This window comes from Macaca fascicularis, chromosome 16 (assembly GCF_037993035.2).
Source record: "Macaca fascicularis isolate 582-1 chromosome 16, T2T-MFA8v1.1".
Classification (NCBI taxonomy): domain Eukaryota; kingdom Metazoa; phylum Chordata; class Mammalia; order Primates; family Cercopithecidae; genus Macaca; species Macaca fascicularis.
In genome coordinates this window covers 73471429-73495405 of record NC_088390.1, presented here as the reverse complement: position 1 = coordinate 73495405, position 23977 = coordinate 73471429, and the positions used below count along the sequence as shown (strand labels likewise).

Sequence of the window (23977 nt, the reverse complement as noted above, 5' to 3'; positions counted from 1 at the left end):
CACAGAGATCCTTGTAATTTTCAGTTTAAGGAGGGACTAAGCACCAAGCCACTGGAGCAGGTCCTACCATGTGCTGGCCAGAGAGAGAGGGAGCCATCTCTTGGTTCTCCCAGGAACCTGGGCAGAGGCCAAGTGAGGATTGGGAAGGGCTCTCATCAGACTGGTGGGAAACCAGCAGCCTTGGTTCTAATTTAGGTTGGTGCAAACATAATTGCAGTTTTTGCCATTACTATTTTTTTTTTTTTTTTTTTTTTGAGACAGAGTCTCGCTCTGTTGCCCAGGCTGGAGTGCAGTGGCAGGATCTCGACTCACTGCAACCTCCACCTCCCGGGATCACGCTATTCTCCTGCCTCAGCCTCCTGAGTAGCTGGGAATACAGGCACCTGCCACCACGCCCGGCTAATTTTTTGTATTTTTAGTAGAGACGGGGTTTCACCGTGTTAGCCAGGATGGTCTCGATCTCCTGACCTCGTGATCCGCCCACCTCGGCCTCCCAAAGTGCTGGGATTACAGGCGTGAGCCACTGCACCCGGCTGCCATTTTTTTTGAGACAGAGTCTTGCTCTGTCACCCAGGCTGGAATGCAGTGGCAGGATCTTGGCTCATTGCAACCTCCACCTCACAGGTTCCAGTGAGTCTCCTGCCTCGGCCTCCCAAGTAGCTGGGATTACAGGTGCCCACCACCTCGCCTGGCTAACTTTTTTGTGTGTGTGTATTTTTAGTAGAGACAGGATTTCACCATGTTGGCCAAGCTCGTCTTAAACTCCGGACCTCAGGTGATCCGTCCGCCTCGGCCTCCCAAAGTGCTGGGATTACAGGCGTGAGCCACCGCTCCTGGCCAGTTTTTGCCATTCCTTTCAATGGCAAAAACTGCAATTGCATTTGCACCGACCTAATAGTTTCGATATTGTGTTGTGGTGATTTTGCATTAATTTTAATTTTAAAAAAAGTCCCAGTCAGTATATCCAAAACAACCGAAAGCAGGGACTGAAGCAGAGTGTGAAGCCATGTTGATAGCAGCAGTAAGTCACAAGAGCCAAGAGTTGGAAACAACCCAGCGTCCATCAATGGACGAGTGGATAAACAAAATATGGGACTACGTAGAGTGGGATATTGCTGAGCCTGAAAAAGGAAGAGAGTTCTGATACCTGGTACCGTGTGAATGAACCTTAAAGGCATCAGCAGCCGAGGGAAATGAACCAGTCACAAAAAGATCAATACTCCGTGATTCCACTGATCTGAGGTACCTAGAGGAGTCAAACTCCCAGAGACAGAAAGTGGAAGGGTGGCTGTGGGAAGGAGAGGACGTGGAGTAAGTGCTTGTGAGTTTCAGCTTGGGATGACGAAGCGTTCTGGAGATGCACGGTGGTCAGAGTTGCACAATGTGAGTGTATTTAATGCTACTGAACTCTACACGTAAACGTGATTAAGATGGTAATTTTACATTATGTATATTTTACCACAGTTCTTAAAAAATCGCACTTAAGTCTGGATCTTGATGAACTAGTTGCTGGTCCTGCCTCTGCTGCCTTCTTTGCCTCAGGGAAGATGATGGATGTAAAAAAGCCGAGAAAGCCTGGGCAACATGGCGAAACCCTGTCTCTAAAAAAAAAAAAAAAAAAAAATACAGAAATTAACCAGGTGTGGTGGCGTGTGCCTGTGGTCCCAGCTACTCGGGAGGCTGAGACGGGAGGATCACTTGAACCCAGGAGGTCAAGGCTGCAGTGAGCTGAGATCCCTCCACTGCATTCCAGCCTGGATGGTGAGTAAGCCTCTGTCTCAAAAATAATAATAATAAAATAAATAGATAAACAAAAAATGCTGAGAAATTGCAAGTGTGACAGGACATCAAGTTGTGCTGGGTGTCAAAGTCACGCAATTCCAGGAGATGAGGTGGGCGGATCACCCGAGGTCCGGAGTTCGAGACCAGCCTGGCCAACATGGCGAAACCCCGTCTCTACTAAAAGTAAAAACATTAGCCTGGCGTGGTGGCAGGTGCCTGTAATCCCAGCTGCTCAGGAGGCTGAGGCAGGAGAATCAATTGAATCGGGGAGGCGGAGTTTGCAGTGAGCTGAGATTGTGCCACTGCACTCCAGCCTGGGCGACAGAGCGAGACTCCATCAAAAAAAAAGAGAAGAAAGAAAGAGAGAGAGAGAGGGAAGGAAGGAAGGAAGGAAGGAAGGAAGGAAGGAAGGAAGGAAGGAAGGAAAGAAGGAAAGAAGGAAGGAAGGAAGGAGGGAGGGTAGGAGGGAGGGAGGGAAGGAAGGAAAGGAAAGGAAAGGAGGAAGGAAGGAAGGAAGGAAGGAAGGAAGGAAAGAAAGAAAGAAAGAAAGGAAGGAAGGAAGGAAGGAAAGAAAGAGAAAGAAAGAAAGACAGAAAGAAAGAAAAGAAAGAAAGACAGACAGACAGACAGACAGACAGACAGACAGACAGAAAGAAAGAAAGAAAGAAAGAAAGAAAGAAAGAAAGAAAGAAAGAAAGAAAGAAAGAAAGAGAGAGTCAGTCACGCAGTTCCAAGCAAGGAGTGAGAAGCCATGGGCTTCTGAGGCCAACCATAGGCTTCAGGGCAGATGGCACTGTTGTTCTGTGGTTGGGCTGTGGGTGGCCTTCAGAGCAGGACCTGCACGGACCCTGAAGTGAGGCCTTCAGTCCCTGCCAAAGCCGACCATTTTCCCCTCTGGACATCCTTCTGGCAAGCAGCATTTGGCAGGTGGGGAGTAAGACGTTTTCCCTCATTGGTTTGGTTGACTCTATTTTGCTTTGCTCCATTGCCTCTTTCTGGGGCAGATGCCAGGATGTGTGGCTCTCTGGCAGACAGCCTCCAACCCTTTGGTTTGCATTGCAGTTCTGGCTGTGCTGAAGTATATCTTAAAAGAGTTAAAAGCCTGGGAAGCCGAATGTATTCTGTTTGGTGGATATTCCATTCAGATGTCTTTTGGGGGCACCAACCCATAGGCACCCATGAGGAAGTAGAAAACGCATGCCAAGGCCCTGGGCACGGTGGCTCACACCTGTAATCCCACCACTCTGGGAGGCCGAGGTGGGTAGATCACCTGAGGTCAGGAGTTTGAGACCATCCTGGCCAACATGGTGAAACCCCGTCTCTACCAAAAATACAAAAATTAGCTGGGTGTGGTGTCAGGCACCTGTAATCCCAGCTACTTGGGAGGCTAAGGCAGGAGCATGGCTTGAACCTGGGAGGTGGAGGTTGCGGTGAGCTGAGATCGCACCACTGCACTCCAGCCTGGGTGACAGAGCAAGACTCCATCGAAAAGAAAAGAGAAGAGAAGAGAAGAGAAGAGAAGGGAGAAGAGAGAGAAAATAGAGAAGAGAAAAGAGAAGAGAAAAAAGAGAACTGAAAAGAAAAGAAAAGAAAAAAGGCACGCCAGTCTGATTCTGCTAAAAGTAAAAAGAGTAATAAAACAATAATATGGGAGCCAGGCATAGTGGCTCACACCTGTAATCCCAGCTACTCCAGAGACTGAAGCAGGAGGACTGCTGGAGCCCAGAAGTTTGAGGCCAGCCTGGGCAGTGTAGCAAGACTCCAATCTGTTAGAAAAAAAAAAAAAAAAAGCAGGCTGGGTGTGGTGGCCTCATGCCTGTAATGTCAGCACTTTGGGAGGCCAAGGCTAGTGGATTGCTTGAGCTGAGGAGTTAGAGACCAGCCTGGGCAACATATTGAAACCCCGTCTCAACAAAAAATGAAAAAAATTAGCTGGGTGTGGTGGCGCACGCCTGCAGTCCCCACTACTTGAGAGGCTGAGGTAGGAGGATCACTTGAGCCTAGGAACTCGAGGCTACAGTGAGCTGTGATTGTGCCACTGTACTCCAGCCTGGGCACTGTACTCCAGAGTGAGACCCTGTCTCAAAAAAGAAAAAACCCGATAATATCAACCTCCAGAATGGTTATCAATGGGAGGAAGTTATCTCTCTTCCTTCTTACTCATAAATTGTGGCCTCAGCTCCCTGGCTGGCCGGGACTGTCATCTTCTGATTCTCCTTTACCTGGAGCAAGTTTATTTCCTGGCTGGATCTTTGCATCTTTGAGTGAGTCTCCTCTGACACCCCTCCTAGCCCAGCCCCCCACCCCCGAGGTACCGCAGGCAAATTGAAAGAATGAACTTCCCCTCAGCTTTCAGATGGGACTAGTAAGGGGTTGATATGTGGGCTGATGTTTGTACAGTTTTTCTCCAGAACAAGGGTAAACACACGTTTTTATACAGGGTCAGATAGTAAATATTTTCAGCATTGCAGGACAGAAGATCTCTGTTGAAACTACTCAATGGTGACGAAAGCAGCCACAGAATGGGTGTGGCTGGGTTCTAATCTAACTTTATTTACAGACATTGAGATGTGAATTTCGTATCATCTTCATATGTCATGAGAGATTCTTCTTCTTTTTATCTTTAAATTATTTTATTTTTATTTTTTGTAGAGATGGAGTCTTGCTATGTTGCCCAGTGTGGTCTCAAACTCCTGGACTCAAACAGTCCTCTTGCCTCAGCCTTCCAAAGTACTGAGATTATAGGTGTGAGCCACGATGCCCAGTTCCTTGATTGTTTTGGGTTTTTTTTTTTTAATGTTTTGAGATGGAGTCTCACTCTGTTGCCCAGGCTGGAGTGCAATGGCGTAATCTTGGCTCACTGCAACCTCCGCCCCCCCGGGTTCAAGCGATTCTCCTGCCTCAGCCTGCTGAGTAGCTGGGATTACAGGTGCACACCACCACGCCTGGCTAATTTTTTGTGTTTTTAATAGAGATGGGGTTTCATCATCTTGGCCAGGCTGGTCTTGAACTCCTGACCTCGTGATCCACCCACCTTGGCCTCCCAAAGTGTTGGGATTTACAGGTGTGAGCCACTGAGCCTGGCTTTTTTTTTTTTTTTAATTTAATGTTTTGAACAATTTAAAACTGTAAAAACTACCTTTTACTTGTGGGCCATACAGCAAGAGGGGGCAGGCCAGGTGTGGCCAACAGGCCACAGTTTGCCAAACCTTGCCCTAGGAGCATGAACTCCAGTGGGTTCTCCAGGGTGCAAGGCAAAGATCCCATCTGCCAATCATGTCTGAACTCCACTTCGGAAGCTTGGGCAAGTACTGTGGGGCTCTGGAAGGCAGAAGTGTGCAAATCATGGCTTTTCATGTGGCCCTAAGCATCTAACTGCTAAGCCCTGCTTCCTGATGTTCTTCACAACAGAAATCCAGCATCAGAAATCAGACACTGGCTGGCTGCTTTAGCGCTGCGTTGGCACCAGGTGCGTTGCATGCCAGGCTCTAGAAATAACCCCTCCTATTTTTAACACCCTTGCTTCATCAGAAGGTTTCTAGTTTCTCCCGAAAACAATCTCAGGGCCTAGAGAAACCCTGTCTGAGTTGGAATTCAGAGCCTCTAAGCCACGTGTGTTGCCCTCTTGTCCCCACAAAAGTCCTCAACGTACCCGGGTGACCTGCCTTCCCTTCTCATTCCGCGTCAGGGGGCCCCTGATGTGACCAGGAATCTGAGCAATTTCTATGCAAGGTGTGAAGAAAACGTGAGTTTTCTGAGAGCTTTTTATTTCAAGCCACAGACAGATTCTACTCAGTTAAAAATGCTTCCCAGGGCTCCTGGAAGCCAAGGAGGGGACGCTGCGCTCACCAGAGAGGGTGTGTTTTATCACTGAGAAAGGGAGGGGCTGGCTATTTACACAGAACACCAAGAACTGGCAAACACAGGTTGTCCCTGCAATGTTCATAAAGGACAACCGGAGGCAGCTTATCAGAGGCTGGTACAGTGGGGACACCTCTGAGCTCCAGGGGAAGTGGGGCCCTTGCAAACACCTGTCCACCTGCTGGCCCTGCCTTTCCCAACTGTGGCCAGATTGAGACTGACATCCTCTTGCTCTATTCCCAGGGGAGCCTGCGGCAGCCCAGAGGAGCTCAGAGAGAGGAAGCAGCCTGCGACTGTGGCAGGGGGCAGATGGGAGCAGGGTGGAGCTAAAATTGCTCCCGCCTCCCCTCTGGAAGGTTCCGGGCTGAGACATGGCTTCCTGGAGAAGAAGCCTGAGGGTCGCTAGGGCCACAGGAGGGCTAGTGCTCAGGCTCAGCATCCATGCAGGACTCCCATGGGTTCCGGGGCATTCGAGGCAGGGAGAACAGCAGGAGGGCGAGACCACTGAGGAAGAGGAGGACGAAGGCAGCACAGGCGCAGGCGAAGGACCAGGAGTAATAGTACTCGATCCAGACGGTGTCCTCACTGTCAATCATGCGCTTCACCGACTGCCGCATGACCTCTACCGAGACCAGGATGCAGAGACCTGGGGGCGGAGCCAGGTACGCTCAGGGACCGACGGGTGCCTGCCGTTACCCCCAGCCCCACCCCAGCCTGTGTGCATGGAGGAGGCAGTGACCTTGCCTTGGGGGAAAAGCTGCCTCAAGGCAGGTTCTAGCTGGGAGCCTGCAGAAGGATCCATTTGTCCACGCACCACCCTATTCCTGCATCCCTTAGAAGGACGACCACATGGCCGGGTACGGTGGCTCATGCCTGTAATCCCAGCACTTTGGGAGGCTGAGGCAGGAGGATCGCTTGAGGCCAGGAGTTTGAGACTAGCCTGGGCAACATAGTGATGAGCCCTCTGTCTCTACAAAAAATTAAAATGTAATAAAAACTTAGCCAGGTGTGGTGGTGCACGTCTGTAGTCCCAGGTACTCAGGAGGCTGAGGCGGGAGGAACCCTTCAACTCAGGAGTTCGAGGCTGCAGTGAGCTGTGATCGTTCCACTGCACTCCAGCCTGGGCGACAGAGCGAGACCCTCTTCCTCATCCCCCAAGAAAAAGAAAGAAAGGCGACCACGTTTCTTTCCTTCTTCTGTTAATCATTCTCTGGGCAGTTTCTTTGGGGCCTTGAGGGTTGAATCATGGGGAGGAATGGACAGACCGCCAAGCTCTGTCTCCCTCCAGCCCACCTGGGGTCGCTGAGGGCTTGGCCAGGTTTGCCCCTGGATGGGGATGGAGCCTGGGAAATGCCCCCCACCCAAATCCCACAGTGGGCATGAGAGTGGAGCGGAGAATCCCCCACGACATGGTCCCCCCAGTCCGGTGCTCGGGCGGAGCCCCCAGTCTACCTGCAAAAGCGTAGAACATGGACGCGGGCCGCAGCAGGTAGTCCCTCTTCTTCCCGAAGGACAGGAGGACACAGAGGCTGCCCAGGATGACGAAGCCAAGGCTGAAGATGGCGATGGCGGCTGCCGAGATGCTGTACTCTGCAAACACAAGGGACACCCGGCATGCGGCCTCAGTCCAGGAGCTCTCATGGTGGCTGGTTAGGGACCACCCCATGCACCACAATTCCCATCTCACACACGAGAAAGCCGACAGCCCCAGGGGCCAAGTCCTTCCCTAAGGCCCACGCAGAGCCAGGCTGCCATGGGGCTTCTTCTACCCATGTCTTCCCAGAGCATCAGGCTGCAAGGTCCCCACCGGGGGCAGAGGCGAGAGGCAAGTGGCTGGAGGCCTTTCCAGAGCAGAAACTTTCCTCGAGTGACAGGGCAGGAGGCACTGGGGTGGCAGGTGGTCTGCCTGGGGTTAAGGAGCAAAGGACCACAGGGTGGCTTGTCACGCAGCCCGGTGCACGTGAGGCTCTGCCAGTGTGTGTAGCAGTGTGCGCGTCTGTGTGTGGTTAGTGTGTGTGTTCATGTATGTGTCACATATGTGAGGATCTGTCAGAATGTGTTAGTGTCTGCGTATGGTAGTGTGTGCATGTGTATCTGGGTCTGTCAGTGTGTTGGTGTGTCACTGTGTGTATGTGTGTCTGCATGTGCTGGTGTGTACATGTATCTGTGCATGTTAGTGTCTGTGTCATTGCCTGTGTGTCACTGTGTCTTGTGTCATTGTGTCTCGTGTGTCATTGTGTGTCACTGCATGTCATGTGCATGTCAATGTACATGTGTGTCAGTGTGTCTCTGTGTCTTGTGTGTGTGTCATTGTGTGTATGTCATGGTACATGTGTCAGTGTGTGTCTCTGTGTGTGTCTTGTGTCATTGTGTTGTGTCATTGTGTCAGTATGTGTTTCTGTGTGTCTTGTGTGGGTGTCATTGTGTGGGTGTCATTGTACGTGTGTGTGTCTCTGTGTGTCTGTCTTGTGTGTCATTGTGTCAGTCTTGTGTGTGTCACTGTGTCTTGTGTGTGTCATTGTGTGTCACTGCATGTCGTGTGCATGTCATTGTACATGTGTGTCAGTGTGTCTCTGTGTGTCTTGTGTGTGTCATTGTGTGTATGTCATGGTACGTATGTCAGTGTGTGTCTCTGTATCTTGTGTCATTGTGTCAGTATGTGTTTCTGTGTGTCTTGTGTGGGTCTCATTGTGTGGGTGTCATTGTACATGTGTGTGTGTCTCTGTGTGTCTATGTGTCTTGTGTGTCATTGTGTGTGTCATTGTCTTGTGTGTGTCACTGTGTCTTGTGTGTGTCATTGTGTGTCATTGTGTGGTGTGTGTGTCATTGTGTGGTGTCATGTGTGTCATTGTGTCATTTTGTGTGTCATTGTGTGTAATTGTGTGTGTCATTGTATATGTGTCTCAATGTGTGTTTCTGTGTGTGCCTGTGTCTTGTGTGTGTAACTGTGTGTGTAATTGTGTCAGTATGTCATGTGTGTCATTTTGTGTGTTATTGTACATGTGTGTCAGTGTGTCTCTGTGTGTGTGCCTTGTGTGTGTCATTGTCTTGTGTATGTATCATCGTGTGTGTCATTGTGTGTGTCATTGCCTGTGTGTCATTGTATGTCTGTGTGTCATTGCCTGTGTGTCACTGTGTGTGTGTCATTGTACATGTGTCAGTGTGTGTGTCTGTGTGTCTGTGTCTTGTGTGTGTCATTGTATGTGTGTATCTGTGTTGTGTGTGTCTGTGTGTGTCACTGTGTGTGTGTCATTGTACATGTGTCAGTGTGTGTGTCTGTGTGTCTGTGTCTTGTGTGTGTCATTGTATGTGTGTATCTGTGTTGTGTGTGTCTGTGTGTGTCACTGTGTGTGTGTCATTGTACGTGTGTCAGTGTATGTGTGTCTGTGTCTTGTGTATGTCATTGTATGTGTGTATCTGTGTTGTGTGTGTGTGTGTCAGTGTCTCTGTGTCTTGTGTGTGTCATTGTATGTGTGTATCTGTGTTGCGTGTGTCTGTGTGTGTCAGTGTGTGTCTGTGTGTCTGTGTCTTGTGTGTGTCATTGTATGTGTGTATCTGTGTTGTGTGTCTGTGTGTGTCAGTGTGTGTCTGTGTGTCTGTGTCGTGTGTGTCATTGTATGTGTGTATCTGTGTTGTGTGTCTGTGTGTGTCAGTGTGTGTCTGTGTGTCTGTGTCTTGTGTGTGTCATTGTATGTGTGTATCTGTGTTGTGTGTCTGTGTGTGTCAGTGTGTGTCTGTGTGTCTGTGTCGTGTGTGTCATTGTATGTGTGTATCTGTGTTGTGTGTCTGTGTGTGTCAGTGTGTGTCTGTGTGTCTGTGTCTTGTGTGTGTCATTGTATGTGTGTATCTGTGTTGTGTGTCTGTGTGTGTCAGTGTGTGTCTGTGTGTCTGTGTCGTGTGTGTCATTGTATGTGTGTATCTGTGTTGTGTGTCTGTGTGTGTCAGTGTGTGTCTGTGTGTCTGTGTCTTGTGTGTGTCATTGTATGTGTGTATCTGTGTTGTGTGTCTGTGTGTGTCAGTGTGTGTCTGTGTGTCTGTGTCGTGTGTGTCATTGTATGTGTGTATCTGTGTTGTGTGTCTGTGTGTGTCAGTGTGTGTCTGTGTGTCTGTGTCGTGTGTGTCATTGTATGTGTGTATCTGTGTTGTGTGTCTGTGTGTGTCAGTGTGTGTCTGTGTGTCTGTGTCGTGTGTGTCATTGTATGTGTGTATCTGTGTTGTGTGTCTGTGTGTGTCAGTGTGTGTCTGTGTGTCTGTGTCTTGTGTGTGTCATTGTATGTGTGTATCTGTGTTGTGTGTCTGTGTGTGTCAGTGTGTGTCTGTGTGTCTGTGTCGTGTGTGTCATTGTATGTGTGTATCTGTGTTGCGTGTGTCTGTGTGTCAGTGTGTGTCTGTGTGTCTGTGTCTTGTGTGTGTCATTGTATGTGTGTATCTGTGTTGTGTGTCTGTGTGTGTCAGTGTGCGTCTGTGTGTGTACCCACTCACCCTGTGTGCAGCTGTCTGGGCGCGGGCAGGCACAGGTGTGTGTCCCGACAGTGGGTGTGCGTCTGAGCTCTGTGGGTCCTGAAAAGCTCCAGAGCCCACTGCGCCCTCTCGGTACTTGGGGAGGGATTTCTAGGCCAGGGAGGGACTCAGACTGTCCCTGAAGACTCTAACCATCACATCCCACCAAGAGCCACCACAGGGCCTCCGAGCACTTGTTCCACATCCACAGCTCCCGTCACAACAGCTGCCCTTGGGTAGGAGCTTGCCAGGAAGTGCTGCTTCTGCAAACGCTCCCTGGCCCCGAGGTGTGGAAGCTCTGGGCCCTGGAGATGGAAGGCGGCTACCTGGGGCCTCCGGAGCAGAGAGGTGACAAGGCTGTTGTTCAAATGCACCATGGGCTGCTTCTCATCAGGCCTGAGGAAGTCAGTGCTTTTGCCCCCAATGGCTTTCTGGCCCAGTGATGCATGACACAGAAGTCCCCTCTTGTCACCCCAGCCCCCTTTCCACCCAGGCTCACCCTTCTGAGTAGTGAATTCGAAGATCTCCGAGCTCTCGCCGGGGTTAAAATGCCTGAAGTAGGAACAGTTCTTCTCTGCAAAGGAGGAGACACACTGTGAGTTGAGGGGAGGGACCTGTAGCAAGGACAGAGGCCTGGCAGAGAGTGCGGTGTCATTCTGCTGGGCACGCAGGGGCTCTGGCAGGCTCTCTTCTCCCCAGATCCTTAATCTGGGCTGAAACGTCTGTCTTTGACCCTTAGAACAACATCTCAGTGGAATAATGAGGTTGCCTGGAAGGCTGAGAGGTCTTCAGGGAGCTGAGGCTGGATGAGTCCACAGGGCAGACGGCCCATGGGTTCTGCACCCCATTAGGCAGACGGGGTAACCGAGGCCCAGGCTTAAGCCATTTTTCAGGGTGTGCAGGGTGCACAATCACTAAAGAACCAAACAGCAGTCTCCGTGAGGACCGATTCTGCCCCCCCAGGGGACACTGGGCAATGCCTGGGGACATGGTGGTGGTGAGAGGGGTACACCTGGCACCTAGCCGGTAGAGGCCACAGACGCTGCTGAGCATCCTGCAACACGCAGGACAGGCCCTCCCAACATGGAATGATCCAGGCCAAAATGTCAAGAGTGCCAATGTTGAGAAACCCTGGACCAACCCCAAATCTGGGACTGTTTCTCATCAGAATCCAGGCCCACCCTGGTTCACTGGTGGGACCTGGGAAGGAGTGTTTTTCCAAAGCTTTCTGGGAGATCCTGATGTGCAGCCGGGATGGGAACCCTGCTCCAGGCTCCTTAAAATGCCCCGCAAAGGGCTTTTTCCGAGTGGCCATTGGGATGGCCTGGACGCAGATGGAACCCCTACGAGGGCTGAATGTGACCATCATGTGGTTTCACTGGGTCGCTGGTCTCTGTGAGACAGCCCAGATGAGACCTGCCCCGCAAAGCCGCTTGGCCCACCTGATAATTGTCATAAAAGCTATGGAAAGTCTGTGGGTAGTAGGAACACGAATCTGAATTTGATGAGGGAGAGGGGAGGGGTTCAGCACAAGGAAATTCATGCTGATTTAAAATATAATTTCACTTCCATTTTTCTCCTTCAGTCTCTCTCTCATAGCTAGGTATACTATAAAATCAAAGGACAGGCTGGGCGCAGTGACTCACGCCTGTAATCTCAGCACTTCAGGAGGCTGAGGCAGGAGAGTTGCTTCAACCTGGGAGGCAGAGGTTGCAGTGAGCTGAGGTCGTGTCACTGCACTCCAGCCTGGGTGATGGAGTGGGACTCCGTTTCAAAAAAAAAAAAAAAAAAAAAAAAAAAAAGCACAGTCTGCACAGTCTTATCTCTTCCTAAATCCAGTTTATCTTCTTTGCTCTTGATTTAGGAAGTGGATGAATGGGTTATTTTATACTATGTTTCCTTCAAAAACTAAATTAGTTTGCTTTTTATTTGTGGAGGCCCTTCATTGATTTCTTTTCCTGTGGGTCAATGACCCTCAAATAGAAAGGCATCTCTTCCTCTAGTTTAGATGGTGTCTAGTTTGTCAATTCATTTGTTCACTTCCAGGCTTCATTTAGATGCTCACAAGGCGGTTGATGGCTAGTTCTTTCTGGAAACGTACCTGCAGTGATACCAAGGCTTTTTTTGGGGGGATGAAGGCCTTCTTTAATCGGACCTAAATCATCTTCTTGCTCCTTAAGCCTGTGGTCTCGTACTATTCCCCTCCTTGCCCCAAAAGTCGGGGCTGCTGCCTCTCCTGAGGCTGAGGAAGGAAATGACCCTGGAGATGGGATGTGGTTTAGCAGCAGTACCCGTTCCTGGCATAAACAGCTTTCTCTGTGCGCTTCTATATTTAAATCACTTTCCTTTTGAACCACATTACCTGGGGTGTCTGACTGCTGGTGGTGATGTCAGAATTGGTGCTCTGCTATTCTCTCTCGGCGTCCGGTGCTATTTTAAAGCATAATGCAGACCTTTTCTATTTGTTAGATTATTAGCTATAGATCTCTTGAATCACTGCTTCGAAATGGCCCATGCTATGTTGTAAGTCTCCATGTGTCCCCCTCTGGACAAAGAAACATTTCTGTTTCCGTTGTATTCTTTAAGAACCAGTTTCAGTTGTCAGAATTGACTGAATTCAAGTGTATTTCACCGTCAGCTGCCTCCCTGACTGCTCGAAAGCTGTCAGTTAAAATCCTTACCAGCGGAGGACCCTGAGATGAGGGCCACGGAGTGCTTTGCTGGAGCACGGCTGTTTGCACCCGGTGGGTTGCTGAGGTGACTCCCGCACAGGTAGCATTTGGCTCGCCAAATCCCCACCAGATAAATGCCAGGCTCTGTGTGGCTGCTGGCTGCTTGGCTAGAAATGATCTTAACTCAGACACAGGGGTAGCCTACACGTCTGCAGGAGCCAGGTTGTGAGCTTTTGGGGGGATTGCTTTTCTTTTGGTGGTCCAGGGACAATGTTCCCCCTCCCTCTTCTCCATTAAGTGTCCTCAAATGGAGGGAGGGGGCCTCCAGTGGCTAGGATTCCTTCTCGGGGCATCAGGAAGCCTCAGCTTCACTCTTACATGGCTGAACTAGGGGCCTGAGGACGGATGGGCCGACCTGTCCCCTCTCTTGGGCTTAGCACATGAAAAAGGCCAGTGTGCCCTGCCCTGAACCTGGGAGAAACATCCACTCCTGGGCTATGTGGCTGCCCACTGGAGACCATAAACCCTTTCATGGTCCCTGATGGCCCCTGTAGGGGTGGGGGCACGTCAGATCCAGGCCCCATTCAGGATAAATCAGGCCAGGCATCTGCCCATGTCACTCAAGAGGGTGAGGGTCCTGTTCAGATGGACAGACCCTACTACGAGCCCCTTCCCTCCCTGCCCTGTCCCTGGGTCCAGGTGGATATTATTTGGGAAACTGAGCATCCAGGGCAACGTAAAGAGGAAGGACATCCGAGGGGAACCCGTCTTAGCCATGGGGCAAGAGGAGAGGGACTGTGACGGTCCTGTGCAGACTCTGAGCCTTCCTGCCTGTGCCTCTGGGATGTCCCTCTCTGTCCCACTGCCCTGGCTTCCATCATACTTACACAAAGCTCAGGGATTGCAGCTTTGCTTCCGACTAAGTCAGCAAAGATTCCAATGCCAGGATGATGATCTGGGGTGTTAGGAACTCTGAGGTTGTGCCATTCTCCTTTGTCTCTGCAAATGGCTTATGCTGAATTTAATCTCCTTATTTCTGTAAGACTCAGTGGTTTAAAAATATTAAATGGGGTATTTATTAAAACTGTGGTGAACTCAGCCCTCAGACTTGACTGGGGGATGGAACAGTCTGGCTAAACAAGTGTTCTGGTTAAGGGCATTAGTCACTGTGCAGAACCATGTCTAGTGTGCCAGTTTCGAAGAATTAGAGCAGAAGCCACATTTAGCTCCAAGCTGAACTAGAGTTAATAGGGATCTTTCTTTGATCATTGGAGCAGCTGGTAGCATTAGGGGATGCCTTGGGTTATCACTGAGAACGTATCAGTGTACCAAGTGACAGTCCATGGAGACTTTCATATACTCAAAGATAATTTGTGGATTTGTCCAAAACCAAAGAAACTGGTACTTTAGGGATGCAAGAAAGCCTCTAAGTTGCATTGATGCCAGTGTTGTGTTTAGCCTTTTGGTAAATGAAGTTCTATCAGCTCCTGACAGTGGTTTTCTGGGCTGTGTCTCCTCCCACACCTCTGATGGAAGAATTTTATAAAATGGGCTGGAGAAATCTCCAAGACCTGACCCTGGAGCTCCAGAGCACTACTCTTCCATGGGAGAAGCCTGGCTTTGGCCTAGGCCTCTGGCATGGACTCCTGAGTGGTGAGGGGAGCCCATGAAATTCCTGGGGTCAGTAGTATCATGCTCTTTCATGCAGTCCCAATTCCTGCACTGAGAGAAGATGGACCAGTAGGGAAAATGGGGCACTAGGCAAAGTGGGCCCTGGGGCAGCCTGCCTCCTTGCCCTAAAGAGGCAGAGCCTGAAAGAAGCAACACTTCACCCAGCCCAAGGGCAGGGGATGGTCTCTCTGTGGGTTCATTTGGACTTTCAGAACACATAGTCTCTCCTATGGGAGAGGCCCCTGCTCTCATTCTGGAGGCATTGGAATTGGTCTTAGATGTTGTACATGGAAGTCCTTCTAAGACTCTTTGGGGGACAGTAGAAAAATTAGACAACTCTTGCCCACTGAGCCTCCAACATTCTAAGACTAAATGGGACCGTGAGAGGTCTCCTCCACTGCACCAGCTTCTGGTCTGGCTACCCTCAAACTATGCCATGTCAAAAGCTGGACTCCTTGTGTTCACTTGGGTCAGAACTTTTAGGAGCTGTGTTTACATGCACAATAGAGGGTGTGGGAAGGAACTGGAGAGAAAGGAGGCTCTGGATTCAAGACTTGGGTGGAGAACCTCTATTTGTTAGCTAGTTAGCCTGGGGAAGGCTATGCTCAGCCTCCATGTTCCTACCTGTAGAATGAGAACCACCTGTAGAATAAGAACCACCTGTAGAATAGGATCCACCTGTAGAATAAGAATCCACTCACTGGGTTGTTGTAAAGTAGTTAATTTATTGACTAAAAAGGTGAATGTTAGGGGTAATCATCTGAGTATGAGTCCTGGCTGCTCTGCTCATCACCTGTGTTACCTTGTCAACTATCTCAACCTCTCAGTGGTTCATTTTCTTTATCCGTAAGATTGGAATGATGATAATAGCATGGCCTTCATGGAGGTTTTTGTGAGGATTAGGTGAGCTAATATATGTACGTCATCCCACCACCTTCTGGACTCCATCGATTTGGGGAAAAATTGGCCGTTCATCTTATTAAGGATTCCTCGTATGTGATGAATTGCTTCTTTCTGTTTTTAAGATCCTCTGTCTTGATTATCGTATGTCTAGGTGTGGATCCCTTCGAGTTTATTCTACCTGGAGTTCATTGAGCTTTACAAATTTGTAGATTTTTAATGTTTTTCATCCAATTTGGGAAGCTTTTGGACATTATTTTTCATATACCTTTTTTGTTCCTGTCTCCCTTTCCCTCTCCTTCTGGGACTTCCTTTACATACACTTGATGGTGTCCCATAAGTCTCTGAGGCTCTTGTCATTTTTCTTTCTTTTTTTTTTCTATCTGTTCCTCAGACTAACTAATTTCAAATGACTTATCTTAAAGGTCACTGATTCTTTTACCTGCTCAGATATGCTATTGAGCCCCTCTAGTGAATTTCTCATTTTAGTTATCGTACTTTTCAACTCTAGAATTTCCATTTTGTCCTTAAAAATAATTTCTGTCTCTTTCTTGATAGTTTCTATTTCATGAGACATCATTTTCATCTTTAATGCTTTTGATTTTTAAAAAAAGTTCTTTGGATATACTTACTATAGCCAATTTAAAGTTTTTGTCTAGTAAGTCCAATATCTGGCTTCCTTAGGGATCTATCGAGCTCTCCCTGCCCCATATATGCCCCATATCATTTTAGTTCTTTGCATGTCTTGTGTTTATGTATGTATTTATTTATTTAGAGACAGTCTCGCTGTCCCAGGCTGGAGTGCAGTGCTGTGATCATAGTTCACTGTAGTCTCTAACTCCTGGGATCAAACAATTCCCTCACCTAAGCCTCAGGAGTAGCTAGAATTATAGGCACATGCCACCACTCTTGGCTATTTTGTGGGGTTGGTTTGTTTGTAGGGACAGGGTCTCGCTATATTGCCCAGTTTGATCTCAAACCTCTGGCCTCAAGCAATCCTCTTACTTGGCCTCCAAAAGTGCTGGGAACACAGGAGTGAGCCACCACACCCAGCCAGTATTTTTTTAAACAATATAATGTGGCAACTCTGGAAATCAGTTGTTCCCCCTTCTTGAGGATTTGTTCCTATTGTTTAGTGACTTTTTGAACTCAGATGGTAAAGTCTGTTTTTTGTCATGTGTGACCACTGAAATCCCTGTTCAATTAGCTTAGTGACCAATTAGAAATTTCCTAAAATGCTTGGCAACAATGACTCCCCCAGTCTTTACTGAGGGGCTCTGTGCATATGACTCACACTCAGGTAAGCCACCCACACCTCTGCCTTAGCTTTCACTTTCTGCTTGAACAGAGCCTTAAGATAAGGCAGAGAGTGCTTAGGGCCTTCTTAGGTCTTTCTTGAGTGTGCACATAGCCTTGTGCATGCGTGTGACCTCCTAGATTCCCAGGAATTTGTTGGAGCTTTTCAAAGCAACCTATGGACATCTCAGTCTCCAGTTTTTTGGTTAGCCTGTTGTTTTCCCAACTGTTATTTACTGCCTCAGACAGCCATGATGTTAAGTAATCATCTCTAATTATTTTCCACAAATGTCCCCAGGGAGAAAGACTCTTTGTACTGGGTGAGCTCAGAGTCAGGTCAAACAGAAACAGCTTCTCAAGTGGGGCTTTTCAGGGAATCACCAGACAGGTCAAATCATGACAATGCTCTGGGAATGGGCCTTTGATCCAACCCCATTCTCTCCCCTCCAGAGGCTACTGGGATGCTGATTTTCGCTGTGGTTATGAATGTTGGTTTGCGAGGTTACCACAGAGCTGGGAAAGGGAATCAGGAATAAGTCAAGTTAAAACACCACAGAACTCACTGGTCCTCCTGAGATTCACCCATTTTTCTTGCTGGACTTTGGTTAATTTCCAGAGTTCTGAAAATGTTGATTCTGACCATTTCCACCAGCCTTCTCATTGCTTTTATGGAGAAGAAGATTTTTGGAAGTTCTTTTTCTCTATCATCTTTTTCGTGATGTCATTCAAAGTTGATACACGTAAAGCATTTACAACAATATTCGGCACATAGGGTTACATGTATGTGCCATTATTATTGTTGTTGTTGTTAATAATAAATGAGAGGCCACATATCAACCCGCTTCCTCCCTCCAGACAAGAATGGTCCCAGGGGGCACAAGAAGGGCATATGGGGAAGGAGAAAGATGTCCATTTGCAGAGAAAAGAGAGGGAAAAAGGTAGGAACATACTTTGGAAGATGACTGGGAGAAAGGTAGTGCTCAGTGTCACAAGTGTGGGAAGTATGGTTCATAGCTGGTTAGGCTAAGAAGGCAAAGAGGTAGATCCTGGTGAGGCTCAAGGCCTGTTGGTCCAACAAGCAATGCCTGTTGGTCCCCTGTAATTGGTCTAGTCACCTCTCACCAGCCTGTCTCTTCCTTGTGTGGACTCTGCTCACTGCCCAGTCCTCTGCTCTGACTTTAAAAGGCAGATGGTTCCAAGGACGGGTGAACAGGACTGTAACAGCACGTCCCTATGCGTGGTCCCTGAAGAAGCTGCCCTGCCCTGCCCTGCCCAGGGGAGTTGGCTGGAGGGATTGCCTGTTTATGGGTGTGCTTGGCAGTCGCCAAGGGGCATGGGCATCCGGGCTATGCGATACCCTGCCAGCACATGGCCACACCTGTCACCCTCAGCCCTGGGACTCGGTGTTTCTATAACAGTTGGGCACTTACGAGTCTTCTGGGCGTCCAGTGGGCGTGAATGAGGGAGGGGATCTCTGGAGCAAGCAGCAGGGAAAGAAGAGGGAGCAGAGATATGGGAGGATGGGGTGTTGGCTCTTTGGTTCACATGCAGACTGCAAGATCTTTGGGGACTCAGCCCTAGTGTCCTTGAAGGACAGGTTTCAAGGAACACCAAAGTCTGGTAAAAGAGGGAATAATCCTGAAAACCAGGTGGGACATCACACTGACATAACCCTGCTCCACTGCCACTGTGGATGGGCGTCTGTAAACCTGGGAAGGGATCTTACATTGCTGAGAGTCAGTCCCATATTTTATAGAGGAAGAAGCAGAGGCTGAGATGATCTTTGTCCTCGCTGGATGGTCATTTGAGGGTAATGGGCAATGGTGACTAGATCCCTGGCCGCCTGGTCTCCACGTAGCACCCTTTCCTCTAAAGTGCTGTATTTGCTAAGAATCCAGAAGCCTCGGCATTTGCAGAATAGAGGCTAGTCATGCAACTACCAGGTACTCCTGAAAAGGAGCTTACCTTCGACATGTGGTTCGGTCACATGGTAGGAAATCGAGGAACACGCTTAAATTACAGGGTGAGGAAATGCTTTGTAACTCTGACAGGGTCTGAGCTAACGGAGGATGCATAATGGACTGACGTCCTGACAAAAGGGCGGGCGGAGGCCAGGCACGGTGGCTCACGCCTGTAATCCCAGCACTTTGGGAGGCCAAGGCAGGTGGATCACCTGAGGTCAGGGGTTCAAGACCAGCCTGGTCAACATGCCAAAACCCCGTCTGTACTGAAAGTACAAAACTTAGATGGGTGTGGCGGCGCATGCCTGTAATCCCAGCTACTGGGGAAGCCAAGGCAGGAGAATCACTTGAGTCCAGGAGGCGGAGGTTGCAGTGAGCCAAGATTGTACCACTGCATTCCAGCCTGGGCGACAGAGCAAAACTCTGTCTCAAAAAAAAAAAAAAAAAAAAAAAAAAGGTAGGGGCAGGTGGCTCACCCACAGCCACGTCCTGCTTCACAGGCATTCAACCTGTGCAGCTTCTCCAGGCCCAGGGCCCACAAGGGTCCATGCTTGGATTCATGTGCTGCTATCGCTGCCTTGAAATCCTTGGTAATTTGGAGCAAGGAACCCTGCATTTTCATTTTGCACAGGACCCTGCATATTCCGTCGCCTGTCCTCTCTCCTCCCCTGCCTTGAGGCCAGGGACAAACCTGCCAGCTCCATGGTTTCCCCCAGCCTGAGGACACAGAGCCACCCAGCATGTCTTTGCAGGGAGAGAGTGACCAGATGGAGCCCAGAAGTCCCTGGGCTGGTAGAGCTGCGGTTCCCGTCTTGAGCCTGCCCAGCTCTCTGTTCTGGGCGAAAAGCCCCAGGGTCCAGCCAGACAGAAATAGCTGGGACAAACGCCCTCGTCTTACAACCCAGCCCCAGCCACCAGCACAGCACATGCAATTCAGATCTTCTTCCCTGGGCAGAAAGGGCTGGGCGGCTGCCCTATCTCTAGCCTGAGAAACCTGCCTTCCTTGGCATGGGCAAATTTGTCCGGGGGACGACGGGGAAGGGCGGGAGGTGGGGATCGGGACGGAGGGTGGGTACGTTACCCCCGGGCAGGGTGATGGGCCCGCAGGTCTTGCTGTCGTCCATGGGGATGCGCTTGGTACAAATCCGCCAGAGGCCGAAGTGGGCCGCCTCGCAGGTGGTGTTGTGGTGCTCCATGTGGGGGCTCAGCACAGCCCAGTGGTCGGTTACCACGGCCGTCATGGCCAGCACGATGCCTGCCAGGATGCAGAAGAGGGTCACGCGGACCTTCAGCGTTTTGGTCTGGGACATGGTGGTCGCCGAGGCGTGGGTGCCCTGGGCAGGGTCTGGCGGCTGCGTCTCCTCCGGCAGGTGACAGCCGAGCTGGGGGGTGGCGGTGGTTGTCGAGTTGGGAGTGGCCACTAAGTTTAGTGTGCCTGGCTGAGCCAGAGTGGGCTGGCCCTGGGGCTGAGGGACGCGGGATGTGCTGAGCAGCTGCCCAGACGCGTCAGGGGCCTGAGGAAGGCTGCTATTAATGCCCCTCTCCAGGCGTGGCACCGGGGACGGCTTCTGCTCGGGTTTCAGCGCTGTCTGCCCCTCTGGGAGCCAGAAATACCCCAGTGGGGGGCGGGGCAAGGAGAGAAGGCTCTGGATGGTGGATTGAGGCCTCTATGGAGTAGCAGCTCAGGGTGCCTGAGTTGGGAGGGGGCGAGGGGTGGGCAGCAGGGCCCCAGGGGTGGAGATCTGTCTGCTCTGGGCTGATGGGAAAGGGCACCCCAGGCCAGGGGAGGAGACCAGGAGCTGCAGGCTGCACGGCCGTCCCGGGCTCCCACATTGTAAGCCTACTACCGGCGGGGCAGTGAGTAGGTTCTCATCCTGGGATCTGGGGGGCCTAGGATTCTGTCTAGGGACATCCCAGGGACCCTGTCCGGGGCCTGTGGAGTCCACCTCTCAGGCAAGCGTTTTAGCCACAAACCCCACAGCATCCCGCAAACCACAGGAAGATTTTAGGTGGTTCCCAGGCCTGGCCTTACCCAACTCTGATCCCTCCACGAGAACATTACTTCCTTTTCAATTCTCTTTCCATCCCCAAAACTGGGTCCAGAGCAGAGCTCCGTTCGAGGTCAGTGTCATTACTGCCCGCAAAGTGTCCTCTGAAACAAAGCGAGAACGGCCTGAAGAGGACGAGGAATCCTGCTGGACTTGGTTGTTCTGTTTTCAGGGCACTGTGTTTGGTTTTGCCTTCTACTAACAGCAGGTGATAACGATTTTCCAGTTACGTTTTAATTTGCAAAATATGTGTGTGAGTGAAAAAGAACGAATAGGTTGATTTATAGGGGATCATCAGGAGCTCATGGGTGTGCGGATATGGCAGAGAACACAGAAAGCCTGGGATCGACCACCCTCCGAGGGTCCTGTGCGCCTGCCTGGCCCCCAGGCCTGTCCCCGAGGCTGCGGCCTCTACGTCTCTCCTGGGTTGTGCCATCTCTCCCTTCTCAGCTCACTGGGTGGCCCTTTTTGGGTGTAGCCGAGAGGCTGATGCATGATCAGGAATAGCCTCCTGAGCTGGATGGGGCCTTGAACTTCAAAATTCTTGCCTCAGATTGACACGATTTACAGAGACTCTGCCCATGTGGACAGAAACATTTCGGCCTCCAGCCTTGGAATCACAGAAAGTTCATGATGATGATAATAGGAGCAGTGGCTCATCTTCAGTGAGTGCTTACTATCTAACAGGCACTCTGCTAAGCCTTCATCCATCATCGCAGTTACTCTTCACACCAAATCCACAAGGGAACTGTGGCTGTTTTTGCCATTTCACAGTAACACAACTGTTACTGCCATTTCACAGACAAGGACATGGACACTCAGAGACGTGAAGTCACTTGTCTAAGGTCACACAGCGGGAAAATGAGGAAGCCAGGTTTCAGGACCCAGAGCCCGAAGTCTTAACCAATGGTTAGAACTGGGAAGAAGCTTGAAGATCTATTGTGACAGATTAGGAATCTGCAGCCCAGAGAGGAGACATGACGAACCAGGACCACCTGGTGAACAGCCCCGAGGCTGAGCTGAACCCTCGTGTCTCCAGCCACAGGCTCGTGCTTATTGCAGTTCCATCCAAACGTTCATATTTTTAAAGTCAGTCTCTCATCCATATTACAATCTCCCGAGAGCTTCTCTCCCCACTGTTCTAATCTCTGCTTCCCTTCCTCCCTGTCCCCCCACCTCTGTGTTCCCAGTGGGTGCTAATCCATCACAACTGACTGATCACTGACTGATTGTTGACATATGCCGCCGCCCCTGCTTCAGCTCGCGGAGAAACTGCCTGTCACCAGGTGGGTGGACCGTCTCCATGGGGAACTCCCGGAACCTGGGACATGGCCGCAGCCTCTGAGCCCTCTCTTGTTGCTTGTGGGGGCCCAGCTTCAGGATCCTGGCACCTGGGGATCTCAGGGGGTGCTGGACAGCTTGAGCAGACCTACTGAGTGCCAGGCACAAAGCAAAGCAGTAGCTGGGGAGCCAGAATAGGGTTCCAGTGTTTTAAGACAGAATATCTAGAAAGAAGCTGTTTAATTTTAGCACTACAAGTAAATACAGTGTCGCTGGAAGAATAAAAGTGTCTTTTGAATTTCCTGGTGTGGTGGGTGTGGGTGCCCTAAGCTCTTTGGTGCCAAGAGCCTCTGACGGCCTTGGAAAGCACCCTGAAAGGGCCCAGTGCACAGGGTGCACCCAGCACCAGCCATGATGATATTGCAGGCCCTTCAAAGATGCCAGGTCTCGGCGGGGACAGCAACCAGGAACTTCTGCTGCTCTTTCCCTCGGTGGGGGGCAGGTTTGTGCCCCATGCAGGGGTCCAGAGTCCTCCGCCCCAGTGCAGTGAAAGCATTAAAGATTGATGGCCTCTGCCTTTTGAAGTCATCTTTGTGTAAGTCGCACCACGAGGCCGACAGATCCACTTTCTCTCCCCTGTTTACTAAAAGCTCCCTCAAATACACCTTTTCTGCTCACAGAGGCACTGCCGCGCTGCCTGCCTGGTTCCCCAAGAGCCTGGCAGGGCCAGGAAAGGACTTCAGTATCCACAGGCATTTGCTGAGAGTTGGGCAGGGCAACATCCATGTCCTCCCCCCAGATCTCACCCTTTCCAGGGCAGCAGGGAGGAGAGCATCTCAGGGAGGCAGCATGCGAGAGGGGGACCAAGCTAGAGGGTGATGGAGCCGGCCAGCCCTGAGCAAATCCCTGCACTGCTTGGCTCCAGCTGTGCAGCTTCCAGCAAGTCATTAGCCTTTCTAAGCTGCCCTTTGTAAAATGAAAGCAATGGGCCTGGCTGTGGAGAGGGTAGAAGGACAGGAGGGAGTGCATTGGATCAGCTTAGCCATGGTAGGCACTATGGGCTGCATCATGTTTTCCCCAAGTTCATAGGTTGAAGCCTAACCCCCAATGTGATGGTGTGTGGAGATGGGGTCTTTGGGAGATAATGAAATGAGCTCATGGAGGTGGGGGCCTTGTGATGGGAGTAGTGTCTGTATTAGTCTGTTCTCACACTGCTGAGACTGGTAATTTACAAAGGAAAGAGGTTGAATGGACTCACAGTTCCACATGGCTGGGGAGGCCTCACAATCATGGTGGAAGATGAAGAAGGAGCAAAGGCACATCTTACATGGCGCCAGGCAAGAGAGCACGTGCAGGAAACTGCCCTTTATAAAACCATCAGATCTTGTGAGATTTATTCACTATCATGAGAACAGCAGAGAAAAAGACACCCTCATGATTCAGTTACCTCCCACTGCGTCCTTCCCGTGACATGGAATTATTACAATTCAAGATGAGATTTGGGTGGGGACACAGAGCCCAACCGTAGCAGTGTTCTCATCAGAGGAGACCGGAGAGAGGCCGTCATGCATTTAATAGAGCATTGAGTACTTGATTCAGCACAGGATGTAATGGTAAGAAATCAATCGCCCTGGATGCCTGGCACTCACAGTGTTGTGGGAAATCTGGGGGGCTCCTTTCCTGTTCTGTTCTCCAGATGTTGATGCTTACTTGCACCCCTGAGATATTTTTATCCTATCCACACCAGCCCAATTCCCTTTGGTTTTACAACCCCACTCTGCCAGCTTCCAATTCTGGCAGCTTTTTCCGACTGCCCTGATCACAGTGGCCTTTTCCCTCCCTGTTGATTCAGGACCCTCCTGAGGCCTCCAGAACATACAGGCCAGCCAGGGCTTGGGCCATAGTTAAGTTGGGGCACAATAAGGCCCACGCTGGGACTTCTGCCCTGCCAAGCAGGAGAAGACCCACTCCCTGCCCTTGAGGAGTCCACAAATTGTTAGGGCAG

General features: G+C 50.3%; 1 protein-coding gene across 1 annotated transcript; it reads right to left on the bottom strand.

Moving 5' to 3' along the window:
* Nucleotides 1–5532: 5532 nt before the first annotated feature.
* On the bottom strand, nucleotides 5533–20058 carry CACNG1 (calcium voltage-gated channel auxiliary subunit gamma 1). Its single transcript, XM_005584747.5, has 4 exons — nucleotides 19725–20058; nucleotides 10643–10717; nucleotides 7096–7233; nucleotides 5533–6289 (listed from the first exon to the last, which is right to left on the bottom strand). The coding sequence occupies exons 1-4, from the start codon at nucleotides 19951–19953 to the stop codon at nucleotides 6063–6065; spliced, it is 669 nt and encodes a 222-aa protein (XP_005584804.3). The 5' UTR covers nucleotides 19954–20058; the 3' UTR covers nucleotides 5533–6062.
* Between the last annotated feature and the right edge of the window lie 3919 nt (nucleotides 20059–23977).

Excerpts from the sequence above, each read along its gene's own strand:
- CACNG1 (XM_005584747.5), bottom strand. The coding sequence starts at position 19,953 with ATGTCCCAGACCAAAACGCTGAAGGTCCGCGTGACCCTCTTCTGCATC. Across the intron at positions 7,234-10,642 it reads CGAATTCACTACTCAGAAGG|AGTACAGCATCTCGGCAGCC; the intron begins GTGAGCCTGGGT and ends TTGTGTTTGCAG. Across the intron at positions 6,290-7,095 it reads CATGTTCTACGCTTTTGCAG|GTCTCTGCATCCTGGTCTCG; the intron begins GTAGACTGGGGG and ends CTCCGCCCCCAG.